The sequence below is a fragment of the Salvelinus fontinalis genome, chromosome 35 (assembly GCF_029448725.1).
Source record: "Salvelinus fontinalis isolate EN_2023a chromosome 35, ASM2944872v1, whole genome shotgun sequence".
Taxonomy (NCBI): domain Eukaryota; kingdom Metazoa; phylum Chordata; class Actinopteri; order Salmoniformes; family Salmonidae; genus Salvelinus; species Salvelinus fontinalis.
The window spans coordinates 17,849,823-17,875,169 of record NC_074699.1 but is presented as its reverse complement, the minus strand read 5'-3'; the positions used below and the strand labels follow the sequence as shown (position 1 = coordinate 17,875,169).

Genomic DNA, 25,347 nt, shown 5'->3' with positions numbered 1-25,347 from the left:
GCCTGAGCCTCCCCAACGCTCCCCAGCCCAGATCACATCTCAGCTTCCTGAACCTCCCCAACTCTCCCCAGCCCAGATCACATCTCAGCTGCCTGAACCTCCCCAATGCACCCCAGCCCAGATCACATCTCAGCTTCCTGAACCTCCCCAACGCTCCCCAGCCCAGATCACATCTCGCTCCCCAGCCCAGATCACATCTCAGCTGCCTGAACCTCCCCAACGCTCCCCAGCCAAGATCACATCTCAGCTTCCTGAACCACCCCAACGCTCCCCAGCCCAGATCACATCTCAGCTTCCTGAACCTCCCCAACTCTTCCCAGCCCAGATCACATCTCAGCTGCCTGAACCTCCCCAATGCTCCCCAGCCCTGGTCACATCTCAGCTGCCTGAGCCTCCCCAACTCTCCCCGGCCCAGATCACATCTCAACTTCCTGAACCTCCCCAACGCTCCCCAGATCACATCTCAGCTGCCTGAACCTCCCCAACGCTCCCCAGCCCAGATCACATCTCAGCTTCCTGAACCTCCCCAACGCTCCCCAGCCCAGATCACATCTCAGCTGCCTGAGCCTCCCCAACTCTCCCCAGCCCAGATCACATCTCAGCTGCCTGAGCCTCCCCAACTCTCCCCAGCCCAGATCACATCTCAGCTGCCTGAACCTCCCCAACGCTCCCCAGCCCAGATCACATCTCAGCTGCCTGAGCCTCCCCAACGCTCCCCAGCCCAGATCACATCTCAGCTTCCTGAACCTCCCCAACTCTCCCCAGCCCAGATCACATCTCAGCTGCCTGAACCTCCCCAACGCTCCCCAGCCCAGATCACATCTCAGCTGCCATAGCCTCCCCAACGGTCCCCAGATCACATCTCAGCTTCCTGAACCTCCCCAACGCTCCCCAGCCCAGATCACATCTCAGCTTCCTGAACCTCCCCAACTCTCCCCAGCCCAGATCACATCTCAGCTGCCTGAACCTCCCCAACGCTCCCCAGCCCAGATCACATCTCAGCTTCCTGAACCTCCCCAACTCCCCCCAGCCCAGATCACATCTCAGCTTCCTGAACCTCCCCAACGCTCCCCAGCCCAGATCACATCTCAGCTTCCTGAACCTCGCCAACTCTCCCCAGCCCAGATCACATCTCAGCTGCCTGAGCCTCCCCAACGCTCCCCAGCCCAGATCACATCTCAGCTGCCTGAGCCTCCCCAACGCTCCCCAGCCCAGATCACATCTCAGCTGCCTGAGCCTCCCCAACTCTCCTCAGCCCAGATCACATCTCAGCTGCCTGAACCTCCCCAATGCTCCCCAGCCCAGATCACATCTCAGCTTCCTGAACCTCCCCAACGCTCCCCAGCCCAGATCACATCACGCTCCCCAGCCCAGATCACATCTCAGCTGCCTGAACCTCCCCAACGCTCCCCAGCCCAGATCACATCTCAGCTTCCTGAACCTCCCCAACGCTCCCCGGCCCAGATCACATCTCAACTTCCTGAACCTCCCCAACGCTCCCCAGCCCAGATCACATCTCAGCTGCCTGAACCTCCCCAACGCTCCCCAGCCCAGATCACATCTCGCTCCCCAGCCCAGATCACATCTCAGCTGCCTGAACCTCCCCAACGCTCCCCAGCCAAGATCACATCTCAGCTTCCTGAACCACCCCAACGCTCCCCAGCCCAGATCACATCTCAGCTTCCTGAACCTCCCCAACTCTTCCCAGCCCAGATCACATCTCAGCTGCCTGAACCTCCCCAATGCTCCCCAGCCCTGGTCACATCTCAGCTGCCTGAGCCTCCCCAACTCTCCCCGGCCCAGATCACATCTCAACTTCCTGAACCTCCCCAACGCTCCCCAGCCCAGATCACATCTCAGCTGCCTGAACCTCCCCAACGCTCCCCAGCCCAGATCACATCTCAGCTTCCTGAACCTCCCCAACGCTCCCCAGCCCAGATCACATCTCAGCTGCCTGAGCCTCCCCAACTCTCCCCAGCCCAGATCACATCTCAGCTGCCTGAGCCTCCCCAACTCTCCCCAGCCCAGATCACATCTCAGCTGCCTGAACCTCCCCAACGCTCCCCAGCCCAGATCACATCTCAGCTGCCTGAGCCTCCCCAACGCTCCCCAGCCCAGATCACATCTCAGCTTCCTGAACCTCCCCAACGCTCCCCAGCCCAGATCACATCTCAGCTGCCTGAACCTCCCCAACGCTCCCCAGCCCAGATCACATCTCAGCTGCCATAGCCTCCCCAACGGTCCCCAGATCACATCTCAGCTTCCTGAACCTCCCCAACGCTCCCCAGCCCAGATCACATCTCAGCTTCCTGAACCTCCCCAACTCCCCCCAGCCCAGATCACATCTCAGCTTCCTGAACCTCCCCAACGCTCCCCAGCCCAGATCACATCTCAGCTTCCTGAACCTCCCCAACGCTCCCCAGCCCATATCACATCTCAGCTGCCTGAACCTCCCCAACGCTCCCCAGCCCAGATCACATCTCAGCTGCCTGAACCTCCCCAACGCTCCCCAGCCCAGATCACATCTCAGCTGCCTGAACCTCCCCAACGCTCCCCAGCCCAGATCACATCTCAGCTTCCTGAACCTCCCCAACTCCCCCCAGCCCAGATCACATCTCAGCTGCCTGAACCTCCCCAACGCTCCCCAGCCCAGATCACATCTCAGCTTCCTGAACCTCCCCAACGCTCCCCAGCCCAGATCACATCTCAGCTGCCTGAACCTCCCCAACGCTCCCCAGCCCAGATCACATCTCAGCTGCCTGAACCTCCCCAACGCTCCCCAGCCCAGATCACATCTCAGCTGCCTGAACCTCCCCAACGCTCCCCAGCCCAGATCACATCTCAGCTGCCTGAACCTCCCCAACGCTCCCCAGCCCAGATCACATCTCAGCTGCCTGAACCTCCCCAACGCTCCCCAGCCCAGATCACATCTCAGCTGCCTGAACCTCCCCAACGCTCCCCAGCCCAGATCACATCTCAGCTGCCTGAACCTCCCCAACGCTCCCCAGCCCAGATCACATCTCAGCTGCCTGAACCTCCCCAACGCTCCCCAGCCCAGATCACATCTCAGCTGCCTGAACCTCCCCAACGCTCCCCAGCCCAGATCACATCTCAGCTGCCTGAACCTCCCCAACGCTCCCCAGCCCAGATCACATCTCAGCTGCCTGAACCTCCCCAACGCTCCCCAGCCCAGATCACATCTCAGCTGCCTGAACCTCCCCAACGCTCCCCAGCCCAGATCACATCTCAGCTGCCTGAGCCTCCCCAACGCTCCCCAGCCCAGATCACATCTCAGCTTCCTGAACCTCCCCAACGCTCCCCAGCCCAGATCACATCTCAGCTGCCTGAGCCTCCCCAACTCTCCCCAGCCCAGATCACATCTCAGCTGCCTGAACCTCCCCAACGCTCCCCAGCCCAGATCACATCTCGCTCCCCAGCCCAGATCACATCTCAGCTGCCTGAACCTCCCCAACGCTCCCCAGCCAAGATCACATCTCAGCTTCCTGAACCACCCCAACGCTCCCCAGCCCAGATCACATCTCAGCTGCCTGAACCTCCCCAACGCCCCCCAGCCCAGATCACATCTCAGCTTCCTGAACCTCCCCAACTCTCCCCAGCCCAGATCACATCTCAGCTGCCTGAACCTCCCCAATGCTCCCCAGCCCTGGTCACATCTCAGCTGCCTGAGCCTCCCCAACTCTCCCCAGCCCAGATCACATCTCAGCTTCCTGAACCTCCCCAACGCTCCCCGGCCCAGATCACATCTCAGCTTCCTGAACCTCCCCAACGCTCCCCGGCCCAGATCACATCTCAACTTCCTGAACCTCCCCAACGCTCCCCGGCCCAGATCACATCTCAGCTTCCTGAACCTCCCCAACGCTCCCCGGCCCAGATCACATCTCAGCTGCCTGAGCCTCCCCAACTCTCCCCAGCCCAGATCACATCTCAGCTGCCTGAACCTCCCCAACTCTCCCCAGCCCAGATCACATCTCAGCTGCCTGAACCTCCCCAACTCTCCCCAGCCCAGATCACATCTCAGCTGCCTGAACCTCCCCAACTCTCCCCAGCCCAGATCACATCTCAGCTGCCTGAACCTCCCCAACTCTCCCCAGCCCAGATCACATCTCAGCTGCCTGAGCCTCCCCAACGCTCCCCAGCCCTGGTCACATCTCAGCTTCCTGAGCCTCCCCAACTCTCCCCGGCCCAGATCACATCTCAGCTTCCTGAGCCTCCCCAACGCTCCCCGGCCCAGATCACATCTCAACTTCCTGAACCTCCCCAACGCTCCCCGGCCCAGATCACATCTCAGCTGCCTGAACCTCCCCAACGCTCCCCAGCCCAGATCACATCTCGCTCCCCAGCCCAGATCACATCTCAGCTGCCTGAACCTCCCCAACGCTCCCCAGCCCAGATCACATCTCAGCTTCCTGAACCTCCCCAACGCTCCCCAGCCCAGATCACATCTCAGCTGCCTGAACCTCCCCAACGCTCCCCAGCCCAGATCACATCTCAGCTGCCCGTGCCTCCCCAACGGTCCCCAGATCACATCTCAGCTGCCCATACTCCCCCACTACTCTCCCCAGCCCCGATCACCTCTTAGATAATGGAATCGGAGCAGGCGCTGTGAGCCAAACAGGTGTTCTTTAGCCGAGTCCTTGAAGGGACAGTTGTGTGTAATTAGCTTACGAGTAGCGTCTCTACAGCGCGTGGGGGTTTGAACCAACGCTCTTTAATTTCCCATGGAATAAACATGCTGCGGCTTTACCGCACATCCCTTTGTCTTTCGCTATCTGTTCTAATCTGGTTTGATGTTTGATGGTCTGATTGAATTTGTGTGTTTTCCCTCCAGCAGCTGTGTGTGTATGTGGGTAAATCAAGGCTGTTTGACTGGCCTGTAGATTAGCAGTGGTTGGTGTTCTGAACTTTCCTCATCTTCATTCCCTCACTATCTCAAAGCCTTGCTTTAAAGCCTTGACTCTGGCATTCCTCTCTTCAGGGAATGCTGTTAGCTCTTTGTTCTGTTTTATACTCTGCTCCTCTCTGTCCTTGGAGTGATAGTGTTTACGTCTGACATTTCTCCTATCTGGGCATCTGACCTCCTGGACGGGTACCAGAATCCATCATGTGATGCGTGGGTGTCTCTAGACGTATGAGCAGTCTCATACCTGTTTTACTATCAGATGGAAGCTGACAGGTTCTGATAGCTGGCTTTAGCTGAATGTCAGAGCATTACAGGAAGTGCACTTCTCCTCCCACTCCCACCTCCACACAAACACACGCCTGTTTACTTACACTGTATCGCCAAGGAAGAAGTCTGAAAGGAATTGCTTTCTAAGTGTCAAACCTGAAAGGGGTTGTATTGCTGCTTAATTGTCTTCTCTGGGAAAGTAATTTCCAGATGTAATACCCATGTGAGGTTAAATGTTCTCTTTTATTCTTAAAGGGATATTTCTGGTACACATGGAATATGGTCCAGTCAAACAGACTAGAGGGCACATAGTACAGTAGAAGTTAAAACATGCCGACCCTTTACTTTTAACGCTCGGCAGAGTTTTAAGAACACAAATAACTATACCATTTTTTTAAAAGTATGAGTTCATGATGACCAGAGAGCCTAGATAGCGATACTATGTGGACTTGAAAGCTAGTTAGGTCCGTAGTGGGGGACAACATTTAGATTTTTCATTAAAGATTATCAATAATTCACGTCGTCCGTGGGGCGACGCACAATTGGCCTAGCGTCGTCCGGGTTAGGAAGGGTTTGGCCGGTAGGGATATCCTTGTCTCATCTCGCTCCAGCGACTCCTGTGGCGGGCTGGGCGCAGTGCGTGCTAACCAAGGGGGCCAGGTGCACGGTGTTTTCTCCGACACATTGGTACGGCTGGCTTCCGGGTTGGAGATGCGCTGTGTTAAGAAGCAGTGCGGCTTGGTTGGGTTGTGCTTCGGAGGACGCATGGCTTTCGACCTTTGTCTCTCCCGAGTCCGTACGGGAGTTGTAGCGATGAGACAAGATAGTAATTACTAGCGATTGGATACCACGAAAATTGGGGAGAAAATGGGGTAAAAAAAAAAAAAGATTATCAATAAAACATTTATTGTTATGTTTACTGGGTATGTTTCACAAGAAAGTGAATACTTTCCACATTATGATAATTGATTTTTTAAAAACGAGTTGTTGGTTGCTATGGATACGCTGCCCCATAATTACAGCTGAGCCTTGTCTAAGATGATTGCTTTGGCGCAGCATCTCCTTGTAGTCCAGTTAGAGGACTGTTGGGTAGTTATCCATCATGTTATTGTTTTCTGAAGTGTCCAAAAGGGCCATCCATTTGTTGAACTGTTCAAGGTATCCCAGATGCCTTGGCAACGCCACTATTGTATTCCAGCAACAGATCATGCATTTCCAGGTGGACTAGGCAGCCATGTTTTTTTTTCTCTCCAAACAACAATACCCTTCTGTGGTGTTTTATGGGTGTATCATATTCTGTCCTTAACAGTTGCACAGGGAATCAGTTAGTTAGGATATGCTTTCTAAATTCCTATGACCTAGGCAGGAATCCTGGAAGAGTTCTTTAAGAGGAAGGAACCTAGAGCTCTGCTGGTGCTGGGCCAACACAGCTAACTTTAATTACACCCCGCCTCAACCGACCAGGATGATGTCATTCCGCATGGGAAGATGACTACACGACAGGATCACATGGAGGAATCACATGAGGACAAACTCAGTTGTGAAATGTTGATCTGGTTAGGAAAGAGATTATGCATTGATACTGATGTGGACTGTTTGTAGAGGTTTATATAACTTTATAACGACATGAATTGACTGTTTTTGAAAGCTGAATGATGCATAGCATACCTAATTCTCAAAATACTGAGTAGCATACGGTGTATGACTAGAGGTTTACAATGGGTTAAGAGGAGTCTTCACCTGCTTTTAGCGGTTAGAGCTTCGGGTGTCAGTAACCAAGAAGTCGCTGGTTCGCTTAGCCAAGCTCACAAGGTGAAAAATCTGTCGATGTTCCCTTGAGCCAGGAACTTAACCCTTATTTGTTCCAGTACTTCTATGGCTAACCCTGTAAAACAACACATTTCACTGCACCTATCTGTTGTAAGTCACAATAAAACATCTGGTTGAGACGGGATGACATGTTAACCAATTTAATACAATGGCAAAGTTTTAATGAATTACACCCCCCCCCCCCAATTTTTTTATAATTTTTTTATTTAACTAGGAAAGTCAGTTAAGAACAAGTTCTTATTTACAATGACGGCCTGCCGGGGAATAGTGGGTTAACTGCCTTGTTCAGGGGCAGAGCAAAATATTTAACAACATTTTAGTTACTGGCCCAACGCTCTAACCACTAGGCTCCCTGCATTAAGATATTCCCCTTCTCTTGTTTTCCTAAAGAGGGTTACGGTAGCTGTTCCACTGTGTATTTCTCTAGGTTTTCAGCTGTATAACCTGCATGGGTCATGTGAACCCAACAGGTCACATAATACCTGGCCCTGTATGCAGGCAGTTATTGGCCACTGTAGTCAGGAGAGTTGTCTGTGGACACATGGCACTGTTTTGTTTAATGACGCAGTGTAGTAGAGCCTGTAAGGGAAGCCCTGGTTGGTGAGCACAACGTCAGACACTGATTTTAAAGGAACCAAATTGAGCCCTGAGGTTTCATTCCATCCAGGGCACGTACAGAAAGCCTGTGTGAAGCACTGGTATCTTTAACTGCCCCACTGGTGGCTAACAGTAGGGCGGCCCTTAACCTTAACTCTAAGTACACCAAACACTGCTGCTCTCCCCACGTAGTTGGCCATATCTGACCTATGCTGGGTTTTCTGTGTGTAGAGCATAGACATTATCCCATGGTGTTTTAGATGTAGTGTAGAGGGAAGTTAAGCTGCACTGTTTCTCTATTTACTATCCGGGAGGTAGAGTGGAGCTCTTTAACGTCTGTGCCCTTCACAGTGGAGCTGACCTATGACCTGTGCTCACAGACAGGTGCTGAGGCTGGAGTGTGTGTGTGTGTATCTGCCAGTGGGGTCTAGCCAAACCTCTCATTATAGACTGGATGGGCACTATTGTCTCTCCTGGGCTTCGTAGGACACAGATCTTGTTAGGGGTAAGGTTAGAGAGTTTGCCCTGCTGTTTTCCCATCCGTAATATCCTATAGTTACTACTGTTTGACATGTAACATTGTTTTATTACTCTGTCTCTAGGTGTAGGCCTAATCTAGTTCAGCCACCATATAAATTGCTTGGTGCAGTGATTGGACCAAAGGTAAAGCAACCAGTCCACTGACTGTCTGCTTTTGTTTGGTGGAAAATAAGGAACAAGAGGGTTGCTCCAGGATTAAGGAAGTGCTCCCTTCCTGACGGGAAGTGTTTACAACTTGGTGACATTCCCTTTTGACTGGGGCTGGGCAAGTCTCCGCTAGCTCGCCACTCTCAAACAGTCTGGGAATGTTGACTCTGCTCTCGCATCTGTGCTACAATATAACCAGGCAGGGTTAATATTTCCTCATGTTGCAGCTTGAGAACACTGTACTGGCAAGGGGTTTGTGATTGTGACATTGTACTGTCAATACAAAGCTGTGGTGTCGTGTTCTGTTAGGGACCTCCTAGTCAGGTCAGGCTGCAGTGAAGTCCGTGTAAAGACTCCTTCCCTCTCCCCTCCTGCTCTGGGAGGTGGATAGCCCCGTAGCGATGGCAGGGTGACAGACTCCACCCTGCCTGCCTGCAAGTTCCATTGACCGTCTCCGAGCTGTTGGGTTTGACGTGCCGCGTTCTCTGTACATGCTCACCACACAAAGGCTATCTGAGGCCACGCTTCCGACCGCAATCAAGTCATCCTCGTCACATCAAACTTCCCTGCTTTGTTTATGTACAGCTGGCTCCTGGGCCTGCCTCGTTTTGTTTCCCCTACTCTATATAAATCACACACCCAAATCAAAAGGTCATGCCCACTGGATTCACATTGTTGTTTTTATGTCAAGCGTTACTTTTTGTAGTTGTCATTTTTCTCCTGTCCTTCCCTAGCATAGCAAACCACAATTTACCAAAGGCTGTTTCTTGCAAACAAAACTACTGTAAGTGTGTGTGTGTGTGCCTCAGCCTTTTATGCCTCTAGTGGACCAACAACGGGCCCATTCCTCCACACAACTTAACCACTACTCCCTCTTCCTTAAATTCAAGGAGTCATAAATCTATTTCAGAGGGAAAGAGAGCAGAGAAAGGAAATTGGATTTTGTCAAGCGTATCCTCAAGTGTTAATCTTGAATATCTGTTGAATATGAAGAGTGCCTGAATGTGGGCCAGCCACCCTCCAGCCGATGTCCTCCGTGTGCTATAAGGGCTCTCTGGGGAGAAGGTGAGACTTAGTCACACTTGAATGCACAGAGAACTGAAAGAGTTGAAAAGAGACATTCTTTCATAGAAGGGGATGATCGGCTAAAAAAGGGGATAAAATAGGGGCTCATACGGGAAAGGTAGAGTACAGCAGGGATTCCTGTGAGACTAGGAGGACGGTGAAGCATTGTGCTTGGGTTTCTGGCCTGACGTTAGATGATATTACATTCGAAGTAGAGAAGCACCTGTTCAGGCCCAGTAAGCTCAAATGAAATGAAAATGGGTCATTTATTTATTATTATTTTTAAGGCTCAGCCTCAAGTGAGTAGCCTGCTGCTCTGCTGTCCAAAGTGCTTTCCTGTTCATGTGCCTCTTGGCTCGGCGTTACGAAATATGTTTTGTGTCACTCGGGTTTCTAGAACCTTGGAATGAGAATAGAAAGTGCTTTTAAAAAAACGAATACAGAAGAAGTTTGTGCAGCAGCTCCCTGGTAACATTTTGAGGACCCACATGCCATTTGTCATAGAAACGACTTGCGACCTTGACTCTCACTTCAGGGATAAAGAGAAAAAACATAAAGCTGATACTGTGGCAGACTGTCAGTGTAACATTCTTTTGTCACTAACTTTCAACTGCATTGGTAAAACATCCTCACAAATGTAGAATGCATTGTTCATAGCAGGAAAATCCAGTTTTTTTCTGAAGGGATCATCAGCGTGACATGTCATGAAAGTACAAATCTTCAGTATAATGATATTATCATGAGCGTATCATCCCTCCGCTGATGATCAATATGATTTACAGTGTGACTGTAGTGTGTCTGTCCTTCCTGTGTGTGGGAAAACATGACTCCTGTGAGGTCTGAATAGCCCTGCCTGCTGCATAACCCACAGCGGTGTGATCTACCTCTTATCTCAAGGAGAAGTATCAAGTGCTGTTCTCTTTTCGCCCATTTTTATAATGCAGCTCTGATGTTTTTCTCGCTGTGACACCGACCCGTGTTGCAGGGTATCAGTGTCACTGTCCGTGCGTCTGGAAGTGTTCCCATGCAAAGTATATGATCAATGACGCACTAAACCACTTCTCCATGTGCCAAAAGAGCGGGCTTTTCCCGGCTGGCGTGTGAAAAGCCACCCCACATGTGCAGCAGCCCAGAGATCTACAGAAGCCTGCTTCATGTGGTCTGAATCTTTAACGAGACCTAATAAATAGGTTAACATGAAAAAGTGTGAGCTGTGCTTTGAACAACACAGATGTCTGACTGGGGGAAAGACGGAGAGACACGCGAGAATGATGGCTGAACACATTGGAGTGCAAAGAAGGGAGATGCTGGAACGGATCCCCTCGCCACAGGGAGCATGCTGGTTGAAGTAGCATGTGCTGCACTCTTTCCTAAATCCTCTCTCCCTTTAAAGCAAGTCATCTATGACTGGGGAAATGCATGTTTGGGCGATGTTGCGGAGAATTGAGGTCTAAATATGTTTTCTTTTGTACCCAGTGTCACCACATGTACTAATTATCTATAATCTGAACAGCAGAATAAGTTCTTGAACGCTTTGTGTGCTTTTCTCTAAATTGTTTCTCTACAGGTCTTCTCTAGCCATTAATATTTGTCTCTTTTTTTTCAGTCTTTCCTAATCAAGCAACATGCTTTATGCTCGGAACATTGAGTTTGAGAGTGTTTTAATAAGGCTAAAAGCAAAGCTGACAAATTAATTCAGTTGCAAGAAGACAAACATGATTTCGCTTTACTTATGAGAAGTGCTCTCCTCCACTTAGCGTTGCTCGACTGTAGCTTCTATTGCTTGTGGCTGATTGAAAACAATGGGTGCTCATGGAAAACATCCATTTGATTAGCTAGCAGCTATCTTCCCTGGCTCTTAAGTAGGCATTCAGGGCTGGCGTTGCCACGTCCTTGTTGAGGCCCATAGAGCCACATGCTGATTCTCAGGTCAACAACCCTGGTCTATTAGGAGATGTCGTAATAAAGTTTCATTAACGTCTAGATTGTGGGAAAGCTCCATCTATACAGTCTTTTCAGAGGAATATAGCCCCCAGGTGGAATCATGCTTCTCAATCAGGTTCCATTGAGTCCTGACCAGATTTCCTCTCCCATCTGTGAATCATACAAGTATCTTATTGATAGTGGCTGTATTGTGTCAACAACACAGGTTGCAATTGGTTCTGCTTTAGTAAATTGCCTTGTGGCAATGTTTGATGCCAAGCTGTTAGCTTCAGATGACTGGAACTGAGCTGAGTGCGTGTATCCTGTATTTCTAGTTGAAGATACGTTGGAGCAGTCAGCATTCAGCAATAGGCAGTGTGATGTTATCTGTTTTTAAATTAATATTTGTCTAAACAGGAGTGTAAACATATGCTGGAGCGTAAACAGTTCTGATATCATGTTTTCAAACTTAAGAACAAAAGAGTTATGGCAGCAAAAAAGAGCCCTTTGAAACGCCCTAATTAAATCAAGCAGCTAAGCCCTGAGTTGTATTAGGTTATCAGTGGCTCAAATCCTCTGTGGCGTGGAGACATAAATCACAAATGCCAGTCCCTTTTCTCCCCCTCCTCCTCTCCTCTCCCCTCCTTCTCTAGCATGTCGACTCTTGTGGTGGTCTGGTAGGGGGGGAGGTGGGGGAGGCTTCAGCCCCCAGTAGCTCTGACATCCCTCATCCTTTCTGGACCAGCTGTGACATTTGTCACATTTCCATGTAACGTCGCCACATTACATGACTGTCACCGGTCATTCAGGTGGCTACTCAGATGGCTGGCAGCGGCGCTGGCTGTCATTAGACACGCATGCACACACATGACTATCTGATGCATCCAAAGGTAGTTTACTTTTGTTATTATTTGTTTTTTAGTGTTTATAGCGAGGAGTTGGATTTTGCTTATGAAATGTCAATGATGGAATGGCATAGTTAACTCGATAGAGTTTGGATGTGGGGGGGAAGCTATACATTGGTGCAGCATACTGCCAAAACCCTATCATCCTATACGATGACCACAAACTAAGACTTTAATGTTCCCCCTTTTATGGCCCCAGATATGATAATTGCCTGTTAGATCCACTTGGTCTGCATGTGATGGTGTGGGAGAAAGAATATTGGTCTATTTTCCTAGTTCTGACGTCCTACAATCTAAGCTAGATGCCCTCAATCTCACACAAATGATCAAGGAACCTTCCAGGTGCAACCCTAAATCCATAAACATGGGCACCTTCATAGATATCATCCTAACCAACCTGCCCTCCAAATACACCTCTGCTGTTTTCAACCAGGATCTCACCGATCGCTGCCTCATTGCCTGCGTCCGTTATGGGTCCGCGGTCAAACGACCACCCCTCATCACTGTCAAACACTTCAGCGAGCAGGCCCTTCTAATCGACCTGGCCCGGTTATCCTGGAAGGATATTGACCTCATCCTGTCAGTAGAGGATGCCTGGTTGTTCTTTAAAGTGCTTTCCTCACCATCTTAAATAAGCATGCCCCTTTCAAAAAATGTAGAACTAAGAACAGATATAGCCCTTGGTTCACTTCAGACTTGACAGCCCTTGACCAGCACAAAAACAACCCTGTGGCGTACTGCACTAGCTTTGAATAGTCCCCGCGATATGCAACTTTTCAGGGAAGTCAGGAACCAATACGCACAGTCAGTTAGGAAAGCAAACGCTAGCTTTTTCAAACAGAAATTTGCATCCTGCAGCACTAATTCCCAAAAGTTTTGGGACATTGTAAAGTCCATGGAGAATAAGATTACCTCCTACCAGCTGCCTACTGCACTGAGACTAGGAAACACTGTCACCACTGATAAATCCACGATAATCGAGAATTTCAATAAGCATTTCTCTACGGCTGGCCATGCTTTGCACCTGGTTACCCCAACCCCGGCCAACAGCTCTCTATCCCCACAGCAACTGGCCTAGGCTTCCCCTTCACCCAAATCCAGACAGCTGATGTTTTGAAAGAGCTGCAACATCTGGATCACTACAAATCAGCTGGGCTAGATAATCTGTACCCTCTCTTCATAAAATTATCGGCCGCCATTGTTGCAATCCCTATTACTAGTTTGTTCAACCTCTCTTTCGTATCGTCTGAGATTCCTAAAGATTGGAAAGCGGCCGCGGTCATCCCCCTCTTCAAAGGGGGAGACACTCTAGACCCAAACTGTTACAGACCTATATCCATCCTGCCCTGCCTTTCTAAAGTCTTCGAAAGCCAAGTGAACAAACAGATCACCGACCGTTTCAAATCCCACCGTACCTTCTCCGCTATAAAATCTGGTTCTCGAGCTGGTCACGGGTGCACCTCAGCCACGCTCAAGGTCCTAAATGATATCATAACCATCATCGATAAAAGACAGTACTGTGCAGCCGTCTTCATCGACCTGGCCAAGGCTTTTGACTCTGTCAATCACCGTATTCTTATCAGCAGACTCAACAGCCTTGGTTTCTCTAATGACTGCCTCGCCTGGTTCACTAACTACTTCGCAGACAGAGTTCAGTGTGTCAAATCGGAGGGCCTGTTGTCCGGACCTCTGGCAGTCTCTATGGGGGTGCCACAGGGTTCAATTCTCGGGCCGACTCTTTTCTCTGTATACATCAATGATGTTGCTCTTGCTGCGGGAGATTCTTTTATTCACCTCTACGCAGACGACACCATTCTGTACACATCTGGCCCTTCTTTGGACACTGTGTTAACAAACCTCCAAACAAGCTTCAACACCATGCAACACTCCTTCCGTGGTCTCCAACTACCTTTTTAAATGCTAGTAAAACGAAATGCATGCTCTTCAACCGATTGCTGACCGTACCCGCCCACCCGACTAGCATCACTACTCTGGACGGTTCTGACTTAGAATATGTGTACAACTTTAAATACCTGGGTGTCTGGCTAGACTGTAAACTCTTCTTCTAGACTCACATTAAGCATCTCCAATCCAAAGTTAAATCTAGAATCGGCTTCATATTTCGCAGAAAGCCTCCTTCACTCATGCTGCCAAACATACCCTCGTAAAACTGACCATCCTACCGATCCTCGACTTTGGCGATGTCATTTACAAAATAGCCTCCAACACTCTACTCAGCAAATTGGATGCAGTCTATCACAGTGCCATCCATTTTGTCACCAAAGCCCCATATACTTCCCATCACTGCGACCTGTATGCTCTCGTTGGATGGTCCTCGCTACATAATAGTTGCCAAATCCACTGTCTCCAGGTCATCTATAAGTCTTTGCTAGGTAAAGCTCCACCTTATCTCAGCTCAATGGTCACCATAGCAGCACCCACCCGTAGCACGCGCTTCAGCAGGTATATTTCACTGATCATCCCCAAAGTCAGCACCTACTTTGGCCGCCTGTCCTTCCAGTTCTCTGCTGCCAATGACTGGAACGAATTTTAAAAATCCCTGAAGTTGGAGACTTCTCCCTCACTAACTGTCAGAGCAGCTTACCGATCGCTGCAGCTGTACACAGCCCATCTGTAAATAGCCCATCCAACTACCTACCTCATCCCTATATTTGTTTTTGTTTTTCTGCTCTTTTGCACACCAGTATTTCTACTTGCACATCCTCATCTGCGCATATCTCACTCCAGTGTAAATTGCTAAATTGTAATTACTTCGCCACTATTGGCATATTTATTGCCTTACCTCCTTACTTCATTTGCACACACTGTATACTTATTGTTCTATCGTGTCATTGACTGTATGTTTGTTTATGTGTAACTCTGTGTTGTTTTTGTCGCACTGCTTTGCTTTATCTTGGCCAGGTCGCAGTTGGAAATGAGAACTTGTTCTCAACTGGCCTACCTGGTTAAATAAATAAATAATGGAGGACTGCAGCCCAATTGAATTGTAATCTCAGAAGCTCTCTCTCTGCTAACTGTGTGGAATGCCAAGTGGCAGGTGCCTGTTACACTCTCTCTCCTAAGATAATGCTCTCACTAGGCTCACACTGATTCGAAATAGATTTCATTCCTTGAGAGCTGCAATGTATTTTAAGCAGTGTGGGGCTATTTCTCCTACTATGACTGACTGGCTATCTAAGCAGCTGCAGTTGTAAGACCTGGTGAACCTGGTAGCTCAGCACGACACCAGGCTGGGAGTCAGTAAGTATGTTCTGTCGGTGCTGCTGCAGTGTGGTGATATGTCCCGACTGCTTCCAGGGGGAGGCGAGATGTCATAAGTCTACAAGGTTGCTTTGTTAGGTTACTCACAGCTTACATCTCTGCTTAGAAAAGCTCACATACAGTATAGAACTCTATATAGAAGCACTGCAGTATTGCACTCACTGTGGGTGAATTTGACTTTCATGTGGTGGCTTGGCTGTGGTCCTGACATGCCAGCAGACAGATGGTGGGTCCCTAGGCAAGCAGGCCGCCAGGGAGGGTTGGAGGCGGGCGGGCTGGCAGAGAGGCAGGCAGGGAAACTGGTAGGCAGGGAGGCCCCGGGAAGCAGGCAGGCAAGCAGAGCCTCGTCTCTGATGGTCCCCTCTCTCCATGTTCCCTTACTCCTCCAGCTGGGTAGCATTAGTGCAGTGTGGCAGGACCATTACAGAGAAGGGGTAACTCCCCAAAACACTAATTGAACCCCTCCTCCCAAATACTTTTTAGATGTGGCCCAAGGCAGGGAAAGTCAACACCCAAGTAGTGTGGTAACTGCCAACTTTTACTTTCATTTGCACTGAGTTGTTTGCTTGTTTCCCCTAAATACATTTTTACTGAATAATGGATATGGAACTGTAAGATTGATGTGGAGAAATATCAAATGGAATGTAGTGTGCCCATTCCATTGCTTCTTTTCTATGTTTTTTAAAGGCTGTTTCTTGGCATCTTAGGCAGAGAAATCGCTGTCGACACAAATTAAAATATCTGGGGGAAAAAAAGTTCTAAAATATGAAAATCTGGTGGGGTAGCTAGTATTAAGGGATAAGGAGAGGTGGTGGGAGGCAGGACGCTGCCATCCAGAACCAGCCTCAGTATCAACCTCAGCTTCAGGCTCCAGAGGACAAGCAGAATGGCTCTCCTCTCTCCCTCAGCAGCAGCAACATTACCACGTGCTAAAAAGAGCTTTCATCGGCTCACTGAAAAATGATTTGAGCGAATAAGACCAGTCACAGGGCTAAATATACAGTATGTCTGGCTTGATTGCAATGTTCTTTTCCACTTCGTTTAATACATACATCTTTTTTGGTCCCTGCTGTTTGATGACAGGACCACACAATCCAATATAATGTTTGTGGGCACGGCGGCCATCCGTCGTTAAGCTAGCTACAGCTTTGTGGCAGTACACTAACAAGGGAAAGGTGTAGAATGAGGACGTAGAGTAGAACTGTCCTACTGTCAGGTATCGTGCCCTCTGAGGAGGGCACTGACATGAGTCGTTGAATATCTCCTTTCATATACACTAAGATATAGTAAGTATGGGGTTGAAGGCATGCCAGTCATAAGGCATAGTTTACTTTAATTACTAAACCAGGGTTTCTCTGCTGGGTTTACCACGTGGACAAACAGACGGCTCCTGGCATACACTGCTGCCTGCCCTCCAGAGGCAGCTTAATGCACTGAGGTTCTCTCTCTTGCTCTCTCCCACATGGAAAGTGTTCATTCAGACTGGGCTGGCTGTAAGTACACTCTCCCCTGTTTTGGTCAGGATTACTTAGTATCTGGTTTGGGCTGTGCTACTGTATTCATATGGAAACAGACCGAAGGTGGTATATAGTGTGAAGTGGATAAAGATACTCCATGTGACGGAAACATGCCATTTGTAACCGTTGAATGCTTCAGGGACAGGAACATCTGTAACCTGACTGGCTGAATTAAAGTTGTGCGGGAGATGTATTATATTTGTGGTAGAAAAACATTGGCTGCATTTCCTCTTTTAATATCACAGAAGAAAAACAGAGGAGGAACCCATAATTACGCTGTGGCAAACTAGTCCTACTTATGTTATGTCCCGAAAACGGATGGAAAAGCAGGAGGCAGGCCATTGGTGTATACCACACTTTAGCCAGTATGACGCACATTTAAGGGTCTTTTTTTTTAAACCTGTCTAGTGACTAATCTACTGATTTGTGTAGGTGATCTGTTGGAGCATATGCCGCCTTCCTCCTATAAATCATCCGCTCCTCTTACCCTACGCAGGGTTGCATCATCCAAGGTGAACTTTTCACTCTTTAATGCGTTGCACTTTGAAAGGTTTCAGTTTTGTATATCGTATCTTGTTCAGTAAAATCAAAACTGGATCAGAAGGGGAAGGACGGTGCTTTCCCAGGTGTTGTCAAAACCTGGAGTTGGGGAAATGCTTTAGATATGGATCGTACTGTACTGGATTCCTCAATTCCCCTTAAAGTCCCCACCTGGGAGGCTTGGCAGGTGTCTTCCCCTGCGGGCTGTATTTCTGAGAAGGGTGTGGAGGAAGGGCTGTGGTTGTGTTTAAGGACAGTTGGTTTTTTGGCGGTACAGCCATGGCATGCATTAGTCTAGTTCACCCTAGGATTGCCCAGCTCTGTCCACTAGATGACTGAAGAGCTTATTTAGAATGAAAACCAACCCCTTCCTGCTAATGTATGACTCATGGGGTGTAGTGCCAATCGACTCCTTTCCTGTGTGTGCGTGTGTGTGCTTGACTGCGTGTGTGTGTGCTTGACTGCATGTGTGTGATTGTCTGTGCAAATGTGTCCTGTGTGTGCTTGCAAATGTACAGTATGCTTGTCTGCACATTTTGTGTGTGTGTGTTGACTTAGTCAGGGTAGGTCTCAATTTAGGTGTTTCTCAGTTTTTGGACCCAGCCCCCCCCCCCACTCCTCCAGTCCGTCTGTCTGCCCGCTGGGTGAACGGATTGGCACCACTATTGATTCTGAAGAGTCCCAACTGAAGATAGCCAATGTATGTTCACCTCCTGGTACTAGTAGTAGTCAGTCCAACACCTCTCTGGTCCAAACCCCCTTTGGTCTGCCTCTCTCTTTGGAGTCCCTGTCCAACATGGCAGAAGGAAGAGAACTTGAAATATTTACTTTGTTATCTGGAATAGAATTCTGTACGTGAAGGGGAACAGTTTTCTTGGGCCTCAGGAAATTGCACTGGCCAGAGATGCTGAAACTGTGTGTGTGGACAGTCATTTTGATACCCTAAGATATGGCTGTATTTCTGGGGCTCAGGACAGGATGTCCACTTAATTGCCAGCTTCTGCAAGAAATTCTTAGTAAAGAGAGCAGGACTGCAATTAGCCATGGCTCGCTGCCAAATCCCTGTACATCTGCAGAATTGTTTCTCTTTAAGACAGTTTACCAGTTGTGGGCTGTCCTCTTTTTCTCCCCGCTCTTTGAAAAGCCGGCACTGTCAGAGTGCCACGGTATAATTAGATGTAGAAGGGAGCATGAAGTCTAAAGAGGAGATGGTGGAACTGAGACACACGGCAGAAAAGACTGTTATTTATGTCTCTCTCTCAATCTCTTGTCTGGGTGTTGTGACGTGTGGAGATCACATGTTCCTGCAGAGCCCAGACGGGTACTATCACTAATACGGTCACCTCCACTCCTCTCCTAAGGTTCCAGTTACATTGCAGAGGCAGGAGACGAGGAGAAAATGTAACTCCCTGGGCTCCGGAATGTGTTGTGGTTTTAAACAGAGCAGTTAAATGTATTCTAATCTTTTCTCACCTACTCTCATCCCCACCCTTCCACACTCCCTCCCTCTCTTTCTCTCCAGCTCATTATCCTGGATGACTATGCAGACCCGTTTGATGCGGAGCAGGAAGGGGGGACCCAGGCCACCACAGAGAAGGTGACCCAGGCCAGCACAGAGAACGATGGCTACATGGAGCCCTATGAGGCCCAGAAGATGATGGCAGGTAGATCAGTACTCTGTTCTCCCCTGGGCTCTTCAAACCTCGGCACATTACATTTGACATTTTAGTCATTTAGCAGACGCTCTTGTCCAGAGTGAGTAGTGAGTGCATACAATTTCGTCAGTTATCAGTTGCCACCTTCATTCGTCTTTCCAGACGTTTGGGAGATGGGACTCGTGTATCCCCCGATCAGCCGTTGAGGACTTGTGGCTTTGTAATTGGAGCACCCTGACCGGGTGCCGTCAGCCAGAGCCAGCTGAGCCCGAGGGCAGAGGCGTCACACTCTGAGGTAACATGCTAGGCAGAGCAGAGCAAAGTTAAAAAAAAATCTAAGCAGTGCAAAGCAATGCTACTCACTACCTCTTACTAACTCACACTAACTGACATCTCTGTTTGGGTTTAGTGTGGTGTTTAATATGACTGCTACCAGACCGTATTTGTTGGTCAACTGTCTGGTATCTTGGATTAATTAGCATGTCACTTGACCATGTGTCACTTGACCTTATGTTTGTTGGCTTGCCACTAATTAACTTGGTCAGATGGCCAAGATGGCATGCTACATGACAGATGCGGTAGACCACAACATTATTTTTGTGGAGAGCTGGGTATCAGAAATACAATTGAAAGCAGTTGTTTTGCTCTTAAATAGACAGAATACATTCTACTAGCAGGTAGGTAATATGAAAACAACCTCCACAGTAAATACATCTTCAGGAAAGACAGGCCTTTAGATGTATTTTTTCTTTGAGCTAGTCATGTTCGGTGACAACCGTACTGCTCTGAAAGAAGACATGGATTTGAGACAACAATAGCTCTGCTAACGCTAGGATTCAGCAAAAACCCTACTCACCACAACTTTGTCAAAATGAACATGATTATGCAGTGTGCAAAGACAGAACAACATCAACAAAGAATATAGAAAACAAGCACAGAATTCCAAGATATTTAAAGGAGAATCTTGCGGTTAGCATATTCCCTCACTGAACATTCTGGAGCTTTGGACCAGTCACCAAGTGGTCTGTTCCATTAGGGATGTCAAGGCTCAGAAGACAAGGCGTTTTTTATAAGAGATGAGAAGGTCCTGACCTCTCATGTTGCGTTCCATCTTCCTCCCCGTCCCCTCACCCGCCCTCTCTCCCCAGTGTAATGGCAGAACCACTTTACTGTGGCCATCCCTCCTGCTCCATACCTTGACGACAAGCTAGGACTTAATGGCCCTCCTGACAATCTCTCGTCTTCATCAGTTTCACTGGTTTGACCTTCAACCCTGACCTTTTCTCACTGCTGAATAGTAAGGTTTAATGTGACCAGAGACTTCTGGTTTATGGTCTTTCCTACCCATGTGGATGAAGCTTAGAGGGCCGTACTGAAACCAGGTCATAACCCTGCCAGGCTTCTTCTATAAAGCCCTTATTTTTGTTGCATTTGAATTGGAAACCTTTTATTTCCAATCAACAATGTTGATAGGAATGTGGATTGCGAGCAATCAGAGTAATCAAGCAATCACATTGTAAGACATAACAACACAGCATGAATAAACTTTACATCCGTAGAAATCTGTATGAATGTCCTCGGTGTGTAACTCATGTCTGTGTACGTCGTCAGATCTGCATCAGATTGGAGATCCTTTTGACATGCATGTACTACTCCAACATTTACATTTTCTCACTCATCAGAAAATATCCTCCACGATTAATAAAGCTCCCTGTCTGTAAGGGTCATACAGTTTTACTGATGGCCATGTCTATTTCTGCTGTGTTCAGAGACTCATATTCCTTGTGGTTTATTTGGTTGTTTGCCAGTTCTAGTTTTGCTGTTGTTTTGACTGAGCTGTCAGGGAGCATTTGAAATGGTTCTGTTTTCTGGATTTATTCAGCCCACTTCTGCCATCCTGTTGATAACTACAGTAAACTAGCAGAGCACTGAAGGACGGATTCACTCTGATTGTTTCATCAAGCAAGTGTCAAATAGTACACTTTGATTTACACACACACACAGGATTACACTGGATGGTTGAAATGGCTGTATTGGCCCCATTCTTTGTATTTTGTCTATGGACAGTGTAATTACTATATTCCCCCTGATTGACCAATGTCCTGCCAAGGCTCTGGCACTGGCAGTGTTGAGCATATTTGTCAGGCTAGCGTCCTACAATTCTGTGGCGGGAGAGGAAGAAGGAGAGGGAGACGAGCCACTGCCCAGATCTCTGCAGTATGGCAGTGGAGGGATTTACTGGAGTGAGGCCTGGTCAGAAATTCTCCCCTCCCTCTCTGTCTCTGTCTCTGTCTCTGTCTCTGTCTCTGTCTCTGTCTCTGTCTCTGTGTCCAGGCTGAAATAGGTTTTCCCCGGCAGTGTTACCCTCTGCATTGTTAACATCAGAGCCTGACTTTCTCTCTGTCGTCTCAGTCCACTGCTACTGGACCTCACTGATGTGCATCGACTGGCTGTAATACTCAAATCAACAACTCTCCTAGCGCTCCTATTTATGGTTTTCTGACAGATTATGTTTTTAATTCACACCGACCACATTTCTATAGACTGTTGAAGAGCATTGGGCTTACCGCTACAGAAAAGCGACTGTAATGTTTAAACCTTCAGAGGCGTGTGAATCGTAGTTTCATATAAAATGTGTATCTAATTAATTAGAGGCACTGGATCATTGATAAATGAGACTGGTTTCTATTAATATTGGTTTATTGCCCCCCCCCCCTCCCATCTCTGCTTGTCGACTCCAGCCTCAATGCAGTCTCGGGTTTCTCCATAGATTGAATTTGTTTGTACCACTCAAACCCGGAGTCTCTTCACGCACCAGTCTCACAGCCACACAGACTCACAGGAACAAACTTTTGAAGAAAAGTTTAGCTGAGATACATCTCAGAGTTATATAGTTTATTAATTCGACTTGAAAATGACAGTTTTGACACACAATTACTACAAATGGAGAAAGAGAACATAAACAATACCGTAACTGAAATCCACAGAGCATGTTTAAGCACAATTATTTAGCAATATTCATTTGCGTAACTAAGCACTAGCACTGATGTCTTTGTTAATGACATCCTGTTCGAGAGTAGTTGACTTGAGTTTAACTTTAGTTGGGTTTGAAGTTTTAGTTAGGTCTAGGCCGATTTCTCACAGGACCAGAAATGCACTCCGCTGCATGGTGCATCATGCTAGCTTTTTTCTACAGAAGAAGGACGTGACCATTGCTCAGCGCAGTCCTCGTCCCGTCCTAGATTACTATTAGGCTGTCGACTTGCTCAGTGGTAAGCGCTGTGCCATCCACCCAATTCCAGACCCCCTCTTCATCTCTGTCTGTCAGACCAATCCAGACTTCCTCTTCATCTCTGTCTGTCAGACCAATCCAGACTTCCTCTTCATCTCTGTCTGTCAGACCAATCCAGACTTCCTCTTCATCTCTGTCTGTCAGACCAATCCAGACTTCCTCTTCATCTCTGTCTGTCAGACCAATCCAGACTTCCTCTTCATCTCTGTCTGTCAGACCAATCCAGACTTCCTCTTCATCTCTGTCTGTCAGACCAATCCAGACTTCCTCTTCATCTCTGTCTGTCAGACCAATCCAGACTTCCTCTTCATCTCTGTCTGTCAGACCAATCCAGACTTCCTCTTCATCTCTGTCTGTCAGACCAATCCAGACTTCCCAGAATCCGTTGACAAATACCTGTTCCTCTCTGCTGTTTTATGACCACCAGCTCAGCTCCTCTCCTCACAGTCCTGTCTGCTCTCCTCCCAGTTTCTCTTCTCAGTAGAGATGTAGTACAAACTACATTTAAAACGCCTCCATCCCAGGCTTGTTCAACTCCAGTACAGGGAGCTCTGTCTGAAGACCATCTCTCTCAACCTGTAACTGGTCTTTTACGTTGGTCATGTTGATGTAGCTAGTCTCTGAAGAGTCTGTGTAGAGGAGACGCAGGGTGATATTGAGAGTAGCTTGTAGGATACACATCAACCCAAGACACAAAGCAGCCAGTCTGTACAGTCGTCTTCTCCCTGGGGTTGTAGATACCACTTGGTTGTTTTCTGCAGTTCTGGTCTTCATGTGTACATCCATTCTCATCCATTCAGAACGGCTTTTGTATGCCTCATTGAGTTCACCATCAGATTCATCATTTCCTGCACTGACAAACTCTGCCATCTCCAACTATACCTGTTAAAGTCTTCTTCGCTTTGAGATACTAGTGTGTGTATGTTATGGCCTGTTCGCCCAACACTAGACCGTTCTGAATGTTCTTTTTCGATTCCTTCTTATAACCACGAGGACAGGAAACTGTCGCACCAGGAAGACCATTGCGGCCATGGGCGTGTAGTGGTTTGAATGTTTCCATGCCACCTCTGATGCTAGTTTGTGCCCTGGTTTCTGTGCTCAGTGTGTCTGCAGAAACGTACTTCGATAACTCTAAGCCCTTTACATTGTATTGCTAACTTAACTCTGCTTTCATTTCAACTTTGTCTTCTATATTTGAAATGGCTATACTTCTGCTGCAGGATAAGTAGTTTTAACCTCTATTGTCTTCAACAGACGGCGGGACAAAATGTTTTGTTCATTTTAATGGCCTCGTGAGTTGTTGATTGTTTAGCATTTAGGAATCAGATTGATAATTGCGTAGCACTAAACACTGAGCAAAGACATTTGTTGTTTGCCTCAAGTGATTGTTTGTTATAACCCCTGTAGGAGGGAGTGTACATTATTACAGTCCTTGTTTTCGTAGATTGACTTTAGTTTGTGATTTCATGGGTTTTGGGTTAAATGGTGATGACTAATTCTGAAGTGGGCTAATAAGAAATAGCTGTTTGCTGGATTTGTAATGCCATAATCCTTTTGTTTGACTTGTGCGACACACACACAGTGTGAAATGTATGATGTGTGGCCTAGGATAAAGAGTAGATTATTACACAGGCATTTTCCTAACGGTTACGCTGACAGAGGTGTGTGTGTTTGTGTAAGGTGTAATCCAGCCCTCTCCCTGGAGTCTCCCCATCTGATTTATGAACCTGCTGGAGGTGCTTGTCATGACTTACTAACCTGTAAAGTCTGATCCATAATCCTCTCTGTTTTTACTGGCTTGGCTTACAGCAGGGCCTGCAGAAGTCTGCAGAGATACTGTGTATCACATGTGTGTGCTTGTGCGTGTGCTCGTGTGTGTGTGTGCTCGTGTGTGAGTGTATGGGCAAGCCATGCAGCAGACCCCACAGTCGCACGCATGTGCACACACACACACACACACACGTTCTAAGCTATCAGCTGGGCCATTCTTCACGTGCACCACCACCAGCTAATTACAGATGGGGCTGCCGGAAGACGGAATAATCATATTTTGCGGATTCTCTTTTCCTCTCCTTTCCTCTCTCCTTTCCTCTCTGTTATATTGTTGTATTTGTTGAGACTTGCAGTCAGGGCCATGCAGACAGAGAGGGCTGTGTGTATACTGCAGGGCTGTACTCTTCAGGCCATTTCTCAACGACTCCAGTAATAGACGTGACACTCCCTGAGTGTGTGGGCACACACACACACACACACACACACACACACACACACACACACACACACACACACACACACACACACACACACACACACACACACACACACACACACACACACACACACAGGGGCCCATCCTTCCCAGCCCAATCCGGCAGCCATATGAGATTTTTCCCACAGTGTGTGGGAGGCGTTGTGCAAACAACCGGCATGACTGGGCTGTGATGAGCAAACACAGGCAGCAGTGTCCAGTACCCACCACCACCCTGAACCCTGGGCTGCTACAGGGCCAAGCCACATCACCTCAGGTGAGGGGAAAACAAGCCCCTGGGCCTAAGGACCATGACAGAACTGTTCCTGCAGGTGTGGAATAGTTTGAGTCTCTGTGGTGAATTTACGAAAGCAGCCTCACAGTACAGTGTGTCTTTCCGGATCATTTCATCCTCACTTCCCAGTCATACCCACCTAGTTATCTAGTGGACATTAACCCATGAGTACAGCAGAAACCTTGGCTTTTTCCACCATCCTAGCTGACTCATGGGAGAGGATCTGCAGTACCTGCTTTCACCTACTGCTCATAAAGCTCCAACTGGAACATGCTCAAATCACTCACTCAGTGCTGCTGAGAAAAGTTTCCTAATGCTGGCAC

At 48.2% G+C, this 25,347-nt stretch overlaps 1 protein-coding gene across 8 annotated transcripts in view; it reads left to right on the top strand.

Moving 5' to 3' along the window:
- The window catches only part of LOC129834415 (SH2 domain-containing adapter protein F-like), a 121,888-nt gene that overhangs the window by 8,409 nt on the left and 88,132 nt on the right, over positions 1-25,347 (top strand). For all 8 annotated transcript variants that reach the window (XM_055899368.1, XM_055899367.1, XM_055899371.1 and 5 more), the window contains exon 2: positions 19,057-19,198. In XM_055899368.1, the coding sequence (XP_055755343.1) occupies positions 19,057-19,198 (142 nt within the window). The remainder of the gene's footprint in view (positions 1-19,056; positions 19,199-25,347) is intronic.